We start from the raw sequence: 22,178 nt of genomic DNA on the forward strand, positions 1-22,178 counted from the left end.
TTATTTTACAGAAAATATAGAATTTTTTCAGAAAAGATACAAAAAAAAAAAGTTCGGAAAATTTATTTTAAACAAATAAAACAAAGTGTAAACTATTCAAAACGAATGTCAAACTAATATAAGACAAATAATTCAAGTAAAGGAAAAACTATCATATTTTATTTGATTGATTAAACCAACACTATGAAACAAATTGAATTCCTAAGAAACGTTCAACCAATAAATTTTCTAATTTTTTGGATAAATCTGTTTTTGTTATTTTTTAAATGTAGTTAATACCGTTTTAAGTTTTAAATGAAAAATAATCTAATTTTTTCTAACTGTTTAGTCTTTGATTTTTATAATTTTTATTAAATAAAGGTGATTAAAGAAAATAAAAATTTCTGTAGTCGATGCATTAATACATACAACTTTAAGAAATGTAAGTATGAGGTAAATCATATATTAAAAAATGTAAAATATTTAGAGTAATTACTTTGAATTATATATTTATTGCAATAAAATGAAGGTTTTTTCTGATTTATGAATAAAAATTACTTTACATATTGTTTTCGTGTAATTAAAATATTAATAAAATGTGTTTTTTACGTTTAAGTATTCATATAAATGATTTTATTTTTAAAACACGATTTAGTAAAAATTTAGAAAACTATTTGCCAGATTAGAGCAGAAAATTTTATTTTATTAAACTTTTAATGTTATTTTGTGCATGACTGTTTAAAGCTAAGATATATGCTACTAAAATTTGAGAATTATTTTTAAACTAATAAGCTTACAAATATATGTTAAAACATTACTTGAACATCTAAAGTTTTATAATTAGTCAATATTAGTTTATGTAAAACATGTTCTTAGCTTTTTAGGCTTTTGCTAATGAATTTTTAAACTTAAAAGTTCTATAAAAATATTTATAAAAGTATTTTAGAAGCACATTGAACAATTTTAACTGTTATAATAATAATTATAACTATCCTGAACGAGACGTGAAAAGTATATGAGGTGTGCGACCCGATTACCGAAAGGTTTATTTTTTGTACACCTGGTCCTAGGACTAAATATTTTGAGTGTGTTTTTTGACGTTCAATAAACAATATTATAAAAAGACAATAAACTTAAATACACTTGCTTTCGGTGAACTTTAAAATTTAAATAACTTTTTTAAACTTAATGCACTTTGAATATATAGTATACTAAAACTAATATATGCATGTTATGACAGCTATAATAAAATATGTGAAAATAAAATACTAATAGTGTCACTTAAATATACAAAACAAACAATCAATCAAAAAAAATGTTACAAAAATTAAATAAAATTGTCTAGGTCATCATTGTTTTTGACCTTTTATAATAAAATAACTTTTGTCTGATCGGCTTTTATTTACTTTTGTTCTTGTTTTCAAAGCCTTTTTAACCTTTAAACTAATTTATTATTTCTAACCTCCAAAAGAAAATGAATTTATTGACATTTTTAAATTTTTACTTTACAAACAAAAAAGGTCAAAGAAAAGTTAAACAAAATACAGCTTGCATTTTAGTAATAGTGTTACTATTTAAACGATACAATAAAACTTTTATTACATAAAATACTTTGTTAAAATTTTTACTGTCAAATGTATTTAAAAAATCTATATATGTAATCATTCATTTCATTTAAAACTAAAAAATTAAAAAAAATCTTTAGTCACTAATACTTTTCTTATAAAAGTTTTAGCTATTAGAAAACAAATAAACAATATAAATTTACTTAATTATTAAACTAATTGTTTGTTATCTTAGCTTTTATCGCATTGCAGAAACAAGATAACACATAAAAAAGTAAAATGAGTTTATTAGAATCCTTTAATGACCTAAAACCTACAAAACTGTGATATCAAATATAATTGAACTTCAAACACCTTATTTATTAACTGATTAAGGCAATATGTCATAATAAATAGGTTTACTATTTAATGCTACTGTATCTGATACAAAAGTACTTCTCTTTTAACATATTTTATTTTCATTAAAAATTAGAAAATAATAAATTATTCCTAATATGTAATGCATATTGTGACACCTAAATACTAAATGAATTTTTCTAACTTGCTTCATTCTCGTCTTGTTTACCAATAGTGATACATTCGTATTAGGTAGTTTCGTCATTTATATCGGAAAGCATAATCGTTTGTTTGTTTTAACAAAATTATCTATATATATTTAAAACAAAACTTAATATTTATAAAAACTAAGTACTAGTTTTTAATAATTTTTAAAACTACTTAGACTTACTGAGCCTCAGACAGCTCAAAATTTATTTTTGTCTAAAAGCTATCAGTGTATAAACACAGATAATGTTTTTTAAACCATTCGGTTTATATACTGAGAAATATTGGAAAAAAAAATTGCATCAAAAATTTAACACAGTCAAATGTATAAAGGCCTTTTTTTACCTTACAGTATTTCTTATAATATTTCAAAATATTATATTAAACTTTATATTACTTTCTTAACAAGTTAAAACATTTATTACCTTGATTGTTTTTGTCTACAACACTATATTTTGGCAATTACCGTTTAATCTATAATTTTTTATCTGATAATTTGGTACAAAAAGTAGTAAGTTAAGTAGTTGTAATGAATATTAACTTATTAAACATGGCTTCGAAAAAACAACTTTTATAGTTAATAAAGTTTTTAAAGTTTTTATGATTAATTGTTTTTTAATTGTTATTTAAAACAAATTATAAGTTTAATTTGGTCATCGATTAATTAAATTAACTTTTAATTTAAAAGTAATCACAGTTAATTTTGAAAGTTTTGATTTTACGGTCTAATAGGTTAAACGAAAACTAGTTTTAAGATTAGCACCTACACAGTACAAGTTTTTGAATTCAGATATACTGAAAATTTAAATTTCGGCGTAAAAAGAACTTTTTAGATATTAGAGTACAACATTTTTGAATATCAGATTGTAATTGATTTGTTGTAAACATTTATATTTTCACACTTTTTGATTGGTTATATCTGTTAATACTAATTGTATTACTAAAAATAAAGAATAATAATAGAACTCTTAACTTTTGTTAGGAGGAAAAAAAACTTAGTAAAATTCAAAGAATGACATTAACAAAAATATTTACGGAAACAAAGAGGTATTTTCTTTTCGCTTTCATGAAAAGTTAAACCTTTTTTCGGTTAAGATAAAGTATTATTCACAGGTCGACAGTAACCACAACATTACTGTAGTGGAATACATCTTTCATATGCTCTTCTATTGTATAAATATTAATCGTTTAAATACTTAATGTTGAGTTTTATAAAATTAGTCCAACTAAAGAGGCATATAAATATTAAGGTATTTCACTAAAACATAACATAAAAAAATACTTGTAATACTATTCATATATAGTGTTTTTATTAATATAAAACTTGAACTTATACTAGTCTAACTTTTAGAACTGCAAGTGTAGTTGTTGTAAGTTTATTATAAAGTATTAAAGTTTAAAATATTTTTGACTTAGATTTAAATATTCAAAAGTTTCTTAATTATTTTAAATAGTTTAAAAATTAGTTAGAGTTTTCCAGTGTTTTTTCACCTAAACTTAAATTAATTTTAAATTATATTCATTTTAAGTTATTTAAAAAACTAACTTGTATTTTTGAAATATTGTTGTTGTATTAGTTTTTGATTGTTCTTTTTATATAAGATTAAATACCTCAATTCCCCAGTCTGATTTTTACAATGTAGTATATAGTGTTACTATGATAGTAATAAAATAGGAAGTGTTTGATTATGACTTGTAGTCACAACAAATTAAGAATACAAACATCTAATTATTACTCTTTGTTTCTATTTTTTTTTAAGAGTTTTTGATTTAGTTTATAATATTTCGTTTTTTTTTTTTCAACATACCTTAAAAGCTGTAAACGGAAACAAAAAGTACAATTAAACGATATTGACAAAAGAGAAATAAAAAATTTCAGATAAAAATTGGCAGTTAAACTTTAAAATATTTTTATTTAACAAAAGTAAAAACAGTATAAACTTTAAAGCAAGGGTTTCGTATTATTACTGTCTGTAAAACTTGGGTAAACTTTAAAAAGTATTTCATTAAGTAATTTATTCTTAAATTACTTTAAGTCTAAATACTATTTACGTTTTCTTTGAAATACTATCATATAAAGTGACTTTATCGTAAGCGCTTAACCACAAACACAATAATTATATAGTATAAATATTTATTTAAAAATAGTGCGTTTTCATTAGCTTATTTATGGGATGAAGCACTTTCATTGATAAAGTTGCTCAAATTTATTTTCTCCTAAATCTTCCATAATTCATTACAAAACAAAACTTCTTGTTTCCCAGTTAAAACTGTTTATTTAATTTTATTTTCCGCTTTCACAACTTTAAACCAGGTAAAGCTAAATAATTTCTAAGTTATGGATGTACAATATTAAAAACAACAGGTGACTTAAAATATTGCTTTACCATCATTACTGAAGTAGTAAAACTTTTAAATTATCACGTTTTTTCATCTGTACTGTTTTAAAATGAATTCAAGGTGTTCTTAACGGTCATTGTCTTAGTTTTATCATACATTTGAGTTTTAATTAAGTATTATCAAAGAATTTAAGACAACTAAATAAAGTTTTCAAACTTCCAGATATTTTAAAAGTAATGAAAGATGCATTCGAACAAATAATGTTCTAAATGCAGAATATTTTTCACTAGAAAAGATGTAAACAAAGTCTGAATTACATAACTGTTTGAGATTCAAAATGTTAAGAATTGCAAAATGATACAAAAATTGATGAGTTTTCTGTTTTTCTGTATATTGTTTTTTAAAGGAATTGAAGTTACTCTTTTTTATTATTACTGTTATTATAAAATGCTATTTAATACTAAAGGTGTAAAATAGATTAAGTAACATCCTAAAAATTGACGTTTTTAAATTTTAACAGATAGTTCATTAAAATAATTAACCTTGAAACGCTATAATAAAAAAATGTCTAGAAATTTTCTTAAAAAAATATAAAATCCACTGTAATGCATATTAATTAGAAATTTTAACTTTCTTCGTAAAGTTCAAATTAACTAAGCATTTTGAAAAAACTAAATTTCTTAAAAAATTCTTGTCACTTGATTAATTGAATTTAAGAGGCAACGTTTTTAGAAACATATTTACTTTCTAAAAAATACTTTTTACAAATTTAAACGTCTAGATTTAAAAGCCGCTTAAACCTCAAACTTGTTATTAAATATTAATTTAAATGCATAAATTATGACAACGCTTTAGTTTTTCAGTTTAAAAATTATTAATTAGAAAATATATACTTTAATACAATTTCAAATTTTATTTCAAAAAGCTAAAATCAATTACATGTTACTCTTGTATTTAATTTTCTAAATATCCGTTTTTTTACTAGCTTTATAAACATGGTTAAACGGAAATAAAAAACAAATAAAGTAAAATTTAAGCAGTTAAGTAGAAAAAATATTTTCCACTCTTAACAAATCGTATGCTTATAAATTAAAAACTAAAATACTCAAATTGTTTCTCATTTACAATGTTTTTTTCGTAAGTTACAATAGTCTGGGAATGTGTATTATATCTTCCGTAAAACAACCATCTATTTTAACAAGATAGATAAAAAACGTAACATATGTTGACTAATTTGTTTTGTAATACACTGTTATTTAGTCCAAATCCAAAAAAAATGTAATTTAAAAATAAAGTTAACATTTCCTTGGTATTATTATCATATTAAACTTATTTTCTTACTTTTATGTGATATCACCTCTATTTTTCAACAGTTTCAAAGTTTATTATTTAATTTAAAATTTCCAATAGTTTTGCAGTATAAAAATATCTAAAAAAATTAAAAAAAAAGTGCGTGATTTTTGAATTAGCTCATGTAAAAAAATATTAATAATTTATTTTTTATTTAAAGATCTAATCATTTAAGATCATTAGTGTACAAATATTCTGATTTATATTATCTTATAAGTACTTTAATTTTTAAACAAAATTTATTCAAAGTAAAAGTATTTAATTTAAGACGAATAACTTTACATTAAAGTATTTTAAAAATATTTGCCATTTCATTGACGTGAACAAAATTAAGAATTTAGTCTGTGGTAGTATCTTTTTTTTCTTTATTAAAAATTAAACTTTTTTTAACAATCTTTATGACTTGTTTTAATATGTAATTTGTTCACGAAAAGTATAAAGTTGAGCTTTTTAGTTAGAAAAAAAATCTTTGATCTCAGATTATAACCTCAATAGGATTATGTATTAAAGCTGACTATTTATAATTAACAACTAATTTTTTAATGAAATATTTATTTGTTTTACATTTTGGTCACGTTAATTTATTTTCTAACTTTTTAAAGGTATCTTTAAAAGTTAATTTTTTTATTAAATATAATAAGAAAATTTGCAAACAATTATGGTTTGACATGACTGAAAATAAAAAAAAAGACACAAAAGACTTTTCACCTAGAAATGTCTAATTTGATGTAAATACACCTAGTGTAACTTCCAAAAGTATTAATATATTAAAAAATTTCACATTTCATGACTGTCTGTGAACATTAAAATGTTAAATAATAAAATTTCAGTTGCAACAAATGTCTATAACCACATAGATTGCTTATTTAAACTTTGTACAGGTTTATTTGGAATATTGAAATTCTGCATAAGAATATACATAAATATAAAACTGTTAAGCTTCTATGTAAGGAATAACAAAATTTTGTACGTCAAACACGTGTAGGTAAGCCGTTAAGTTGTTGAAATTGTTGTTTTAGTATAAACGTAACAACACAGAAACTCACGTAAAGTTCTGTTAATAATATAAATAGATATAGATTATATATGTGCTAAAAACTTAGACATTGAGGCTAAACGCAATGTCGATTTAAATATTTTTTCATAATAAATTAAAACTTACAAACATAAAATAAATTCATTATATAGTTTTACCTTAAATTTATTAGCGTCAAACAGTATTAAATTCTTTCTGATGCTGTGTTTTACTAGATAATACTTAACTACTCATAATGCTTCACTGAACAATATCACTGTATTTAAGATGTATAAGACTTTTATACTTGAGAAACTTTTTATTAACTTTTAAAAAATTTGTGTTTCCAGTTTTTTAACATAAAACCTATCAATCTCTTAAGCTAATGTAAGGTGATTAATTTTGTATTATTTAAAGTATTCTATTATAAATATAGATTTAAAATTTATACACTAGTTTGTCTTTGTTTTGTTTACTTAACATTTACTGCATATGAAAACTGCATAATATAATTTTGATTTTATTTTTAAAGTTTAGATCGGAAAATCAGCATGCTTTTAATTATATTACTTTATTGTTAAAATTATGGTTTTGCGAGCTTAAACTAAATAACACAAAGATACATACGTGGAAATTTCCATTAATATAGTATGTTAATGAGTTCCACGTTTGGTCATTGCACAATTTGTTATGTAAGAGCTACTTTAAACCACTATAAACTACATGGTGGTTGGAACTCTAAACAATCCCATGATTTAAGTTTGAGGTCTTTTGTTCTGGAATTTCCTTTAAGCGTTTTAATAATGCATTGAACCGTTTAACCTAAGTTATTAAAATCCTGGGATTTTTATATTATCCGATATTACTTTCTGTAATCCTTTAGGAATTTGTAACATAATTTTGAATTAAAAAAAAAAAATAATTCCTATATAAAGTTTAAAACTTTTATTTAACAGTCGTTTAAACTAATAGTTACGTTTTAAATAATATATGTTTTTCTTCTCAGATATGAACTATAAGTTAACAATAACTTAATATTTAATGTATATTTTTAATTAGTTTTAGTTCTATCAATTAAATAAAATACTTTGTTTTAGAAATACTCGATGGTCTAGAAACTGTTATATTCAAAAAAATATAGTTTTTAGTCTGTTTTTTATCCAATGAAAACAAAAACTTTAAATAAAAATAATAATTACCTAAGTGTAGATTTTCAAACAATTTTTCTTATAAAACTATGATTAATCATTTCATAAGTACTAAATATATAGTCATATTTTTCAAAATTGATTAATAAAAAGAACTTAGTTAGTCATCATTTATATAAACTGTTAATTAAGTAAAAAAATAGGATATTTACTCTTATCTTGATGAAATATTAACTTTCAAAAAAAATTTAAATACTGAAGTAACCAAAGCTTACTCTAAAATTTCAAAACAGAAACAAAATATACACTATTCTAATTACTAATAGAAAAATTCTATACTTTATTTCTTGTGAATATGATGTAGAAAAATAGAGTTATATACATTTAAACAGTGTTTAGATCATTTAAACGTTTTTTAAAGTAGTAAATGAAGTTTAAAACTTCAATGTCACATTTACTGTACTACTTACAATTCTTTCGAAAAATTTGTAAAGTTATTAATAAATCAGTTTTCAACGACCTTTCTTTTTACGGCCGGCTATTCTAAGAAATTTAAAGTTATCATAAAGATTTTTCCATAAACAGTCTGAAAAGATAACTTGATTTGTCATTTTCATAGTAAAGATAAATTCAAGAGCCTACTTATGGGGTCGCATTGTAAGATAGGTAATTTCAAATAAAGCGGTTCGCTTTTCAAAACAAAAACAATTTAAGTTATTTTTCTAATTTACACAGATAAGGTACAAAAGCTGCCTAACTACAAAATCAGTGGACTTTTTGCGTTTTTTTACCAATTAACAATAATATAATACTTTTGTTTGAGAACTTTTCTGTATTTGCTTTAATAGAATGTATAAAAACACTTAAACCTAGACAAAGGAGTGTTCAATAAACATCAACAATGAAAGCTTAAAATTTTTAAGTAGAAAAATTGCTTTAAATTTATGGTAATGTACGTATTTAATGACTTTAAATAGCTCATTATACTAAGGTTATATGAGCTTACAAAAAAGCACACAAAGTTAAATTAAGAGATACAAAATTAAAACTTGCTTATCAGAAAATTGTTAATGCATGAAATTTTTTTTGTTGTTTTATTCAAATACTAAAAATATCCTATAAAAAACACTAATGTTTTTATTTTACGGGACAATGAGTAAATTTTCATAGTTTCGTAAGAAGTAAACAAAGTAATTACCTGTATTCATTATATAATATAAGTTTTAGTAAAAGTAATAAAACCCTTGAATAAGAATATTTGTCACGATATAGAATTCAAAATTATGTGGTAAAACTCTGTAATTTTTTTAACACGTTCATTAGTTTACAATTATAGAATACAAACATGACTTTTGTTTTAATTGAAATTGAAGTATGTGATAAATAACTTATTAATAGAAAATAAATTAAAATAAAAGCATTTTACTAATCAAGATTAATTATTACATTGGATAAAAGCGTAAAAATAATTCAAACATTTAACTTATAATTTATAACATTGACCAAAAAAACACGGTTTGTTCAATTTTAAATAAATTGGAAGATTTTATATAGTGTAGAATCTGAACGTTTTCATGTGAATTAATTTTATTTCGTTTGAATACGTGTATTTAACTTGTTTAGAAGTATAAATTACTGCTTATATTAATTAACACTTTTTAAAAGATATGTTTTTAAACTAACCATGATCTTTAAGTCATTTAACTAATCAACTGATCTTAAAAACGATTGTTGATTTTCCAAATTACATTATTTGTACAAAGTGAGGCGCAGCTTTAGATTTTCATTTACAGATTTATAGGATTATACTTTATTTGTCTGATAAAAATAAATAAATTCATTTTACCAAAATGTATAAATTTCAATGTCATTTTGTTAAGATATTTTTTAATAAGGCGATTAACAACAAATTTCAAGTGTAAAAAACTGCTATCAAACACAATCATTTTTTTATATATGGTAAATTTTATTTTATTTAACTTAACGTAATGAAATAGTCTTATGGGTTAATGTAATAGAAATTGTACAATACCGAGTTTAATTACAGCGATGTTGTATTAGAATGAACCTTACCTTTATAACTTTTAAAAAACGTATAGCTTTTGATTAAAAGAAAAACCGATTGGATTTGCGTGCTACCAAATATAACTTTATTTATTGAAGTTAACAATGTAGTTGTAATACAAAACACAACATTTATAATTTTAACGGTAACTTTTCAAAAATAAACTACTGTATTAACATAAAGTAGCTACATGTTTACTAAACATAAAAAATAAGCAAAATTGACACACTCTAGTTCAACTATTTGTAAAAAATGATCCAATCATAGGGGTGTGTATAAAACATTAACAAGATAAAAGACTTTAACCAATAACAAAACTAAAATTAGATTTCTAACTGAGTGTGTATGAAAACACTTTTCAATAAAATTACACAATTCTTCGTTTAAGAACCGTAAACAAGAATTTTTAGCCAAAAACAAACATTAATTTAAACAATTTTATCACGAATCTCGGATTAATCTTCGTTTCAAAACATAAGGGATCAGATAGGTTTTAGCATACTCAGAACTCAAAGTATTAGTTGAGATGTCACCGGCGCCTAGAGCTATTTATTGCCAACTCACTAAGTGACTCACTCGTAATTCGCTGCGTTATGCAACTTGGATTGCAACGTTTCTTTGTACTATACGTGTGGTTTTTGCATTTTGGTTCGCTAAATTGAACAGTCGTTTTTTTGTACAGTGTGAAATAAGTAGGCTCGTTAAATTTTTTGACTTAAAAATCTTATTAAAATTGAATTTTTGTTTGTCTGTTTTTGCGGTAAGTTTAAGTTAAACCTGGAAAAGCTTATTTTTTTTTCAAATGACTCTATGTTTAATGTATAAATAATAATCATTTTCATAGTATCAATAGCAGTTTTTTGATAGAATTACAATTACTTTGTAAATCTATATTACAAATTGTTACTATTGATTTTCTGATAGTTTATTGTCATAGTTAAATAAATGACAAAATATTTTCTTCAATCTACACAAAATAGTAAATTATTATCTAAAATACTATTAAACTTCTTATGGTCAGTGTATCGCAATAAGCTCGAAATAATTTTATTTGTTTAAATAATGTAGTTTAATTGCATTTTAAATAATTTTTTATTTACTGATGTTGATGAACATTACAGTTGTTTACCAAAATGTTATGTTTTTTTATATTTTCATTTTAATATTTACTGTTTTAATAAAATACTTTTTTTTTAAGTAATAGAGTAGTTGTTCCCTTTTTTAACTTTTTACTGTCTATAAAAACTTTAAAAGAATCTCTCCAAAGAGTTTATTGCGTTTATTTGTAACTTTATAACTTTGAATAAGTATTGTGGCTAAAACTGAGACATTTTACGTTTTAGTGCTTGTTTAATACATAAATTCGAAGTAAGAAAAACAGCAATAATGTTATTTTCATATAAAATTCAGTTTAAAAAACCGTAACGATTATAATGCCTAAGAAAGTGTTGTTCAATTTAAGTCACTTTGTTATGCATGCATACAACATATTCGTGTGATCATTTTTGTATAAATTTTTGTAATTTAAAACGCTAAATATTTTTACTGATAATTTAACACTAGTTGCCGATGGTGCAAGAACAGGAATAAAAGGTTTATCATAATGACACATATATATTCCTTATGTGCTATGCAGAAATTTAGATAATTAGAATCAGCGGTTTTTACTGTTGTGCAATTAATTAATTAGTAGTTTACTCGTTTTTTTTTTGAAAGGTAAGGCACTTTGTCGCATTATACTGGTAAAACGACTTTATATTAGTATAAAAATTTCGTGCTTATCGTGAGTTTACACCTTTCAGATTAGCATACAATTTTTTAAGTAGTTGAAAGTAGTTTGTAACAGTATAGAAACTAGTTTCAACAAATACAATATGACGTTAAAATGATCATTTACAATAAAGTTTGTTTGAATTTATACGTGACTTTTAATTTATATAGTTGACTCGATCATCCTTTTATGCATAACTGTTCTAACTTTATAGTTAACAGTTTGGTCAATTAGTTTTTATATTAGTCTAAACATTTTTTGGTTTGCTGCTACAACTGTACACGAATAGTAAAAAAATATTTAAAAAGTCTTGTTTTATTTTGCTAAAATTGTATGATTAGTTATAAAGTAAACTATTTTATTTATAAATTTGGTAAAAATATACTCTTAAACGAGGAACCTTTTACTTATATTTTAAAAGAGACTTTGAGTTTATTTATGTAAAATTTTTAAGTGGATTAAAATGTTTAATTAATAAAAAAAGAAAAATATATATAGCATAATGAGTAATTACCTATACTAAGAATTTAAATTTAATTTCTACTTAGTTTTACTTTAAACCATTTGAAGTATTTCAAGTAACCTACTCAAGAAAAATATTATACATATAGAGTTTTAAATAGTAAATAAGGTTTAATTAGCAACTTTTAAAATGTTTACTTTTCTTTTAAAACATTTCAATTTATTCTATAAGTACATTAAAAAAATAAACATTTTAAAATTTACCATAATTAATAACAGATCTGTTTCAATTATACTTTTGACTTAAGTCTTTATGTAAAGAGTAAAATAAAATCGAGTTTTTAAGGTATAAATATACTAATTACAACTCGTCTTATATGGTATGTTTTAGATAGGTTTTTTTAAATCAAAATTATGTATGATATACAAAAAAAAAAGACACAAATTATACAACTTTTAAAATTTTAAATGCCTTGGTAATACATTATCCAGTAAGGTAAAAAACAATAAGCGCAATTTCAAGTTATTTTTTCACACAAATTGCACAATTTAGAACTAGAATGAAAAGTAATTTGAGTTCATATTTTAGTAAAAGAAAATAAATAACATAAAATAAAACTTTTTAATGTGTTTATGATGCGAAGATTACACTCAGTTTGCAAATAGTAAATAAATCGTTCACTGAAAATATTATGAAGCCTTCGGTGATGTAGACTTAAAACATTTATTTTGGCATTTAGCAATTATATTTAGTAAAGGTTAGAAATAAAATAAGACATCTAAACTTTTTTACCACAATTTCTATGTTCGGATTTTTTAATAATAGATGGTCTGTAACATGCCATTCCAAATATCAAAAAACATAAATAAATAAAAAATATTTATATGCCTTAAAACGAGTTTTTTAGCGCATAAATAGTTTTTCTTTGATAATCAGCTGTATGAAATCTACTGATGGTTAAAGCTTTAAAATAATATTTAAAATAAGTAAATACTTAACTAAATAATAAAACACAGTAATAAAAAGCAGTAATACAATACGTGTCAAAATTAAATTGAAAAAAGATAATATCGAGACAGAGCAAAAACGAATAATAAACGCATTATTTTATAAAACAGTAAAAAGCCTAGTTAAAGTAGAAAATTTGTTTTTTATTAATAATAGAGAGAATTTAAATTTTAAAATGGTTAACAAGTAGTTTAAAATTTTAGATTGAGATCTAGATGAACAATTTTAATGTAATTATTATAATGACAAAGCAAGAGGTGAAATTACATGAACTTAATATTTCAAGATTTTTAAACTATAAGATTTTATTAATTATGGGTGTTAATTAAATATATATATATAATATTTAAAAACATTTAGAATAAAAATTAAACTTTAAAGTATGATATATATGTAGTAAACTTTTATTTAATTTGTTTTTAAAGCTTGTACTATTTTATATAAGTTTTTGTAAATATATTAGGACAGTGCTTCTGAAATGGGGTTCCGCGGAACCCTAGGGTTCCGTGACGCCTTTCAGGGGTTCCGCAAAACCTTCCGAAATTAAAAAGTTTAAGTAAACTTTTTTGAATTTTTTATGTAAAATTAAAATTAGGGGTTCCGCGGAAAAGGTGAACTTTAGAAAAGGGTTCCGCCACCAGAAAAAGGTTCAGAAGCACTGTATTAGGACAAGATAAGGTTAATCATGAGTAAGTATTTATTCCTTGTTTAAGGTGTTATCAGTATTAAATAGTACACAATGTTTTTCTATAAATTCTTTTATATGCTATTATACTTCTAAAAAGTTTGCAACTGTTTTAAAAAATATGTTTTATATCTGAACATACTATCTGAAGTTTTTTCTTGTTTCTTTATCTTATTTTATGAAATAAGTTTTTTAATAATAAAAACATTATTTACAGACATTCCTTTTAAAACATTTTACATTACTGTTTTTACAATTTGATCAAAGACAATTATCAAAAAAATTCAAATTATAAATCCGAAAAAGTTTGAGGTAATAGTTTTTTTTTTATTTATTTCAGCAAATCGAGACAAAAATTAATCGATTTGAAATTATATAAATTTTTACAATTTATTAGTAGTTTAATAAATAATATCTTACTCATTTGGTATATTTTAAAAATAGTTATCAACATATTAAATAGCTAAATAAAACTTAAGTATTTTTCGTCTATAAAATTATTAAACAACATAATTATTTTCATGTAGTTTATTTAAAGAAAATGGCCTAGAAAGTTAGTTACTTAATTCAAATCAGTTAAAAGTTTAAAAATAGTAAACAAATGTTTGTAATTGATAAGGTTGTTACTGCAGTATTGAATAAAAAAAGAGGAACTTTTAATTTAAAACAAAATAAATCCAAAACAGTTTTGAATGTTTTAGTCTTATACACAATATTGTATTTATAATTCTTTTAGTGTTCTAAAAAAAATAGATAAAGGTAAGTACGATAATCTCATAAAAAAATTTAGTAAAAGTAGTTTCAAAGTTATGAAGTTACAGTATTGTTGTGTAATTAAGAAGATAAAACTTCACACATTAAAAACCTATAAAAAAAAGTAATAATCTATTTTTAAAATGCTCTTGAAAAAAAAAACAAATTTAGACGAAAAGAACATTTTTTGTTTTTAAATTTATTATTAAAATACTTAGATTTTTCAACAACAACAAGTCATAACAAATATTAAATCTAAATATAACATAATCTTCTATCGCTTCTTACATCGAAAACTTATTAAACCCTTATCATACTAATACTGTCTAGATAAAAAAAACGAAAAAAATGAAAAAGACAAACTGTTTTCATTCAGTTATAGGTAAAAACTGCTAAAACTAGGAATTTTTATATTAGTATATGTCCTATTTTCTCTGATACTTTAAATTGAAATATACATTTGTTATACTCTCAACACATACATATTGTCTAGAAAAATAGAAAAGCAAGAAAAAATCAGTTTTGTTCATCGGCTAATGAAACGGCTTGATCCGAGTGAACCTGCAGGAGAAGCGATCTTGTCTTGACGGTAGAGAGTCCTCCTAACACGAGGTCCCAACAATGCAACCCTGCAATCTTCTATCTCCGGAAGTCCTGATGTAAATTAAAAGTTATATTTAGTGTTTGAGATTATTAAATTGTAAAAAAGAGAAAATTTTCATCATTTATGACCGCTAAATAACTTAAAAACTGTATGTCTTTTAATAGCCTTTTATTAGTTACCAAGGCCAAAGCTTTATCTATGGTTCATCTTTTTGAACTTTGTTGTAGATATCTTTTTTATTTAGTTTTATTGTATTTAATTTAAGTTTGAATTTTAAACTATATAATTTCTTCTATCACAATAAATGCTTAGAACAACTAGTATCAGATTGTAAAAAATAATATTTTATTAAAATAATCTTTTACTTTTTTTATGATTCTTTATGAGGTACAATACATACAAAGCTTAGTACAACTAACCTTTAAGGTAACTCTGATGCTGCTTGTAACTGAAAGAAGCCTTCATGGTGTCCAGAGATGAAGATTTTTTATCTCCCGAAAACAAGATCTCTTCGTTGATGCTTCTCAGGTGGAACTTTATCGTTCTCACGGCTTCCAACGCAGATTCGGTTGTTTTGAAATTGATCAGGGCACATGTAGTTTGACCTGGTTGTGAATAAAAGATTAGTATTTTTTTTAGTATTTAGTATTATTATAAAACGTTAATGAGATTATTTTTCGAGTATTTTTATGAATTATATAAACAAAAGTTTTTTATTCAATATATATATATTTTTTATTAGTAAATTAATTTTCATAATTTTAGTAATTTTTTCTTTTTTTTTATAATAGACTAGCAAAAAAAAAATATATTTATAATCTAAAACAAATATTTAAACTTTTTTAATGAAGATAAGTAAGCAGAAAATGCATTCTGAAATAAAATAATTATTACCTATATCTTTTACTTGTGTTGCATAGTTTTTCAGATCCGAAGGAACTTCTTTTCTAGCTTCTAGCAGTCTGATGTAGTTAATTTCTCCGAAGATCTTGAACAAACTGTTGATTCCTTTCTCAGTTGAGTATGCAGTCGGTAGCCGGATAGCCTAAAAAACCAAATAATATAAACCATTTATACAGTCATATTAAGTTATTATTTAAACTAAGTAATTATGTATTAATAATTTAACTGAGTGTATTGGAAAACCAATATTATATACACTTATAAAGTTTGTATAAAACAAAATTTGGCAGCCAGATAGTTTAAAAGATCATATTTGATATGAAGTAGGCAATTAAGACTACTTTAATAACATACTAACTTGTCTATAAACGTTTTATCGTATTTTAAATGCTTTATTTCATAATGAAACCTAATTTAAATTTAGAACTAATTAAAAATGTCTCACTAAATATACATAAAAACTTAAAATAGTTAGTGTTTCAAACTGTTTAATTAATTAGTGATCTCAAATTGTTTATACAGCTAATTTTAATTTCAAAAATTTTATTTTAAAGATTACATTAATGTTTAGTATCTAATATTTTGTGATAAAACATTTATGTTTTTAAGAACTTATCAACTCACCAGCACAGTCTTCAGCAACCTGGGTTTCTTCAAATGATCTGGCAACCTGTTGACCCTTCTTACCCTCAAACCATCTGAAGATACCACAATTGATTTGCACATTCTGACAATGGCACACCTGACTACCTGGCTATCACAAGTGAACTTCTTGATGTTCTTGAAAGAAGTTATAAGTTTGATGCTGATAAATCCGTCCTTCTTACATCTTATCTGTTAAGTGTTAACTAGTTAAGCTAATTAAGCTTTGTAAGTTGTAAATTGCCTATAAAATTTTATCATTCTTAAAAAAAGCTAGTAAGTCGATTAAATACCTAAAAAATTCTCGTAAATATTTGTTACCATACAGTTTATTCCTTAAAATATCGGTCTATATACAACTTAGTTTTAAAAATATTGAAAAAACTTATTCATTTTGAAAATGTTAACCTGTCTCAATAGGTATTTGTCTTTTTCTAGGTATTCATCTGACAAGTAGTAGCTTATCTGCCTACTTATTGCTTGGAGGAGTCCGTTTTGAGGGGGAACTGCTCCAACACTCAACCAATAGTTAATGTCGTCTGTCAGTGACCAAATCGTTCCGTCGACAGAAACCTGAGTATTAAGTATTTGTTAATACTTTAGGAACACAAGTTTTACTTTATGTATACTTCACACCTTTTATATAAGTAATTTTTAAGTTTGTTTGAATGATATAAAAATTTATAAAGTATATTTTTAATTTCTAAAGTTATAACATACATATATACCTCATCGCTGTCACTAGAAGAACATGATATCTTGAAATTAAGCTGGGAACTTTCAGATGACAAATTTTTTCCTGAATATAAGTTTTCAGTTGTTTCTGGCAGAGAGCCACTGAAAATTTCGCATTCAAAACTGACAGGGCTTTTCTTGATAGAGTATTTGCTCGTGTACTCGGAGCTAGTTAGATTGGGCACCGCAATGCTCTTTAGTAAAAGAAGACTTGATTGAAAACAAATAAAACGAATGTTGTTTATGCTTTAAAAATGTTTTGATCTTATGAAACTATGATAAAATAAGTTTAGTTTGAGTTATTAAATGTTCAAACATTGATATTTTTCCAACACACCTTTGTGACAGTTCTGATTTTTGGCTTGTTATTACTCTGAGCAAAATTTTCTTTGTTTTCCAGCTTTGTTTCGTACAACTTGTTATTACTAGAATCCTTGTTCATTGGTTTGAAAAAACTAGTGCTTGGTTTTTGCTTGGGTTTTGAGCAGGGGAACTGTATAAATGTAAATATAATAATTTTCGAGTATCAATTATGCAATACTCAAAAGCTGATCACTTTTTTTACAATCATATTAACAAAGGTGATGAGTAGTGTAAGTATTTTTCTTATTTGATACGCCGTAAAACAACATTTGATCACGCACAAGCTAAGTATTTTTTTATACTTGAACAAAAAACTATCACTAAATATATATAAATTACCATAACCTATGTTTAAATTTTTTTTTTATCTTTGTTAATAAACTAACATTATATCTCGGTCTTCTTGAAGGGAACCAACTGTAACTCCTTGGAGGCGAACTCGGAGAAGTTCTCCATTCAGATGAAGAATCTTTGATGAAGTCGAATCTTGAAGATCTCGCAGAATCACTACCCTTGTGCTCACCGACCATAGTATTTGATTTATTGACTAACTAAACGAACTACCTGCTTGGTTTGTTGTTATATCAATTTTTAAGGTTAGTTGTGAGAGAAAAAAAAAATACAGTAGATTTGTTAAAGTTCTAGAAGCAAAACAAATACTATATAAGTTTAAACATTTTAAAGTTATCTTTATTCTAATTACTCTTATAATAAACAAATTTAAAGATACTTCGTTAATTGTTTTTTTTCACAAACTTTACTAATTAATTTTTGCTTTATTTTTATTTACTGCTCATCATATTTTGGAAATTTAAATTTCACTACTGATATACTGCGTTTGGTATTAACTTGCGCTGTAACACTACTTAATTCCAGACGAGCTTTTAATAAACCATATCCGGTTGTGAAAAATGAGAAAATTTTGTCTCGTTCGATTACTATACTGATAACAACAATGTAGTGTTAAAATACGTATGTAGGAAATCATCACAAAACTCTTCTGGATAAAGTACAACCGCATACTAATGTCACATGGCAGACGTGTTTCTTAGAATAGTATAGTAAAATCATGTGCAGAAATATTAAAAACATCCTGTGCGTACGTAAAGCACGTTGCAAAATATAATCAAGCTCTATCAGTAAACAAGATGACGCGTGTTGAACGTAAAATCTAACGTATGTTTGTACACAGTATTATTCACACAAAGAGTGGTATAAGGTGACGTTTTGTAATAAAGACTAACTACATACGCGTAACAATAAAACACCTAAAAAATTTAAGTATCGAACAACTTTTTTTGAAATAGAACATTTGAAATGTACGCAGATTTTATAAATCTGAGCGAAAAAAAATGCATATTCCATTCCAAACACTTTACTTCAAAAAAAAAAACAGTTGATAAATTAGATCTTTATTGATTATTTATCTATTTATCAATATCTAAAATTTTAGTACCTTTAAATGAAATATTTTACAAAAAAAAAACATTAAAAAGTCGTTTGCAACTTAAAAACCGCTTACGCACGTTTTTAAGCTTTTTATTTTTAAAAACTTTTTTTCTTTTCCATAACAAACGAGTTTCTTTGAATTCGGAGGATTGATATAGGCTTGTAAAATACTTGTGTGTTGTTTTTGTGGTAAACAAAAACTTGTTTAATTGTTCAATGAAAATGTGTTAAGTTATCAGAGGATTGCATCGGTGTTGAGGTCAAATGAACATCACGTTTTGTTAGTAAACAGTTTTTTAGTTAGTAAACACAAATAAACGGTCTTTCTTTGATATTGACTAAAGTTCCAGATTAACTATGTTTGTAAAGAAAACATTTTATGCCGTTTTTATGCATAAGTACCAGTTTTATACTCAACAAACAACCACGTATTTTTCTTAAGTTCTTTTTTACAGTTTTTTTTTAAACATATTATTAAGTAACTGTACTTAGTAGTTTTAGACTTCAACCAAAAAAATTATATATTTAACAATTGTTACTTAACTACATCATAATAAACGTATCAAAAAAATTAATTATACTTGTTGTTTTTTTTTCTAGTTAAGTTGTAAACAATATTTAGAGAACATTAACACCAACTTATGTAAAGATGCTTTTAACAAATCAACTTTAAAACTTTATAAAAAAAAATCATTACTCTAAGACCGTTTGGAAAATTATTTTTAAAATATATTTCTTTCCAATATAAAATTTTTACTATTTTTTTTTTTGCTTAAAAAAAAGCATAAGTATGATTTTAAGACTTAAGTCATATTTATATATGTCCAACTACAAGTTAAAAACAAAACCGAAAGAGAGAAAAAATTCATAATAATTGAAAACAAAGTTCTAAAGACTATGAAATAGTACAATAACTAAGTGGTTTATATACAACAAACCCATTGTACAAAAAAACCTCATTGTTTACAATGTATGTAAAACAAAAAAAAAGTTGTTGTAAGCTCTACAAAGTCTAGTTTAATAAGCCACAAAAATAACACAAAAAAAGCCACAAAAAATAACAAGTGAGCCGTCGAACAAATTTTTATAAAACAAAACGCTTAATTTTTATTTTAGCATTAACTTTAGTGTATAATCAAACAAAGGGTAGGAATACAAAAAAAGAAAGTTTTATATTAACAACAAATGAACTTGATCTAAAATATACATACAAGCTGTAATCATTGAAACACTTTTTATATATGATCTTTTTTTATGCTTAAACAATTTTCTGCTAATTTCATAACTTTTTCTACTTACAATTCCACGCAACTAACACTTCCACTAAAAAAACATTTTTCTCCGAAGCTTGCTGTTTTATACAAGTTTTTCTGATCGAATAGAAAAAAGAGGGCGGATTGTCACGTGTTCAGTTGAGAGAGAAACACGCTGGAAATTGAAGAAAAAGTAACTGAACTTGAAAATAGCCCGAGGCTGTTTCGTTGAATTCACTTCGAGCAGAAGTCGAAGAATGAACATGAATGAACGGAGCAATTTTTGTTTTTCAATATCGACATATTTCAGGTATAATTTTTCGTTTAATGCTAATATAAAGTATGATAATTAAGAGCTAGTCCAAAAGTTGAAGTCCAATTAATGAAAAAAACATAATCAAAATAGAAAAAATCGATAGTACATTTCAACTGCTTCTTTATTATAATTGTACATAGCATTTAAACTTTATAATTTTAATAAAAAGTTCATTTTACACCGTATTTAAACACTTTATTAATTATTCTAATAATTCATTTTGTTTATTCCTGCAATAGTTTAAGCTAAACTAAGCTGCTAATAAAAATTGAACTATTTTTTTAAATAGAAATATTTAAATTAAAGTTGAAAAGAATTAAATGAAACACTTGTAATAAACGTTGTACTGATAAACAAAACTTTTGATTTATATAAGTTTGACTTAAGCTTAAAAAGTTATAAACTTAAATCTTATATAAGTATTTTGTTAAGCATGTTATTTTTCAGTGGAAAATTTACCTTTGTTAAAAACTACAATACATTAATAAGTTAGAATAATACTTTATTAAAGATAAAGTAGTTGTCTACTCAACAACTTTTATAAAAGTAGTCTTGAAACATTTTCTTTTTGGGAAAATATCTTAAATTTATACGATATAAGCTAAGCAATTTAAAACATATCAGAATAATCAGTATGAAATACTTCACTTACCGTTTTTTTCCACTTGTCAATTACGCTTGATCATAATACAGCATTTGTCCTGAGATAGATAAAAAACATGATACAGCGGAAATAATAATCATTCTTGAGGTTTTTATTACATTATGGCATCTAAGCAGATGTATCATGAATAACTAGCTAATTCGTCATTTCAAATATCTATCGACAGTTTGAAAAAGTCACTTACAACATTAGTTACAACCCTGATACCGCAAAATATGTTATTCTTTAACGTACACGATGAGATTTTTTTAAGGATAAAAGTTATTTTAGAATAACTAAAAATATTGTTTGATAAAGTTATATGTATTCTACATGATTTGCTGAAATTTAAATCAAAATATTACAACATTTTCTCAAAAGTTGTAATTACTAAATCTTCTTACAATGTGAAACAAACAGTTATGTTTGTCATTAGAAACTAATACTAGTGCTTATATCTTGTATATATTATCTCAAGTTTGTAATTACTTCAAAAAGACTACTTAAGCTTTCATTATCTCGAAATACTTGATTATAGTGATGTGTAATACAAAAAACTAATTAGTTAGTTTTCCGAAAATTTAT

At 24.0% G+C, this 22,178-nt stretch overlaps 1 protein-coding gene across 1 annotated transcript; it reads right to left on the reverse strand.

The window, feature by feature from the left end:
• Positions 1–14,492: 14,492 nt before the first annotated feature.
• On the reverse strand, positions 14,493–21,845 carry LOC145835743 (uncharacterized). Its single transcript, XM_082943452.1, has 9 exons — positions 21,603–21,845; positions 18,319–18,496; positions 17,907–18,062; positions 17,563–17,763; positions 17,243–17,407; positions 16,817–17,026; positions 16,184–16,334; positions 15,709–15,894; positions 14,493–15,339 (listed from the first exon to the last, which is right to left on the reverse strand). The coding sequence occupies exons 2-9, from the start codon at positions 18,460–18,462 to the stop codon at positions 15,212–15,214; spliced, it is 1,341 nt and encodes a 446-aa protein (XP_082799578.1). The 5' UTR covers positions 18,463–18,496; positions 21,603–21,845; the 3' UTR covers positions 14,493–15,211.
• Between the last annotated feature and the right edge of the window lie 333 nt (positions 21,846–22,178).

Source organism: Thalia democratica, chromosome 5, assembly GCF_965202585.1.
Source record: "Thalia democratica chromosome 5, ktThaDemo2.hap1.1, whole genome shotgun sequence".
In the NCBI taxonomy this organism is placed as follows: domain Eukaryota; kingdom Metazoa; phylum Chordata; class Thaliacea; order Salpida; family Salpidae; genus Thalia; species Thalia democratica.

Excerpts from the sequence above, each read along its gene's own strand:
- LOC145835743 (XM_082943452.1), bottom strand. The coding sequence starts at position 18,462 with ATGGTCGGTGAGCACAAGGGTAGTGATTCTGCGAGATCTTCAAGATTC. Across the intron at positions 18,063-18,318 it reads CAAGAAGACCGAGATATAAT|TTCCCCTGCTCAAAACCCAA; the intron begins GTTAGTTTATTA and ends ACATTTATACAG. Across the intron at positions 15,340-15,708 it reads GCATCAGAGTTACCTTAAAG|GACTTCCGGAGATAGAAGAT; the intron begins GTTAGTTGTACT and ends AATTTACATCAG.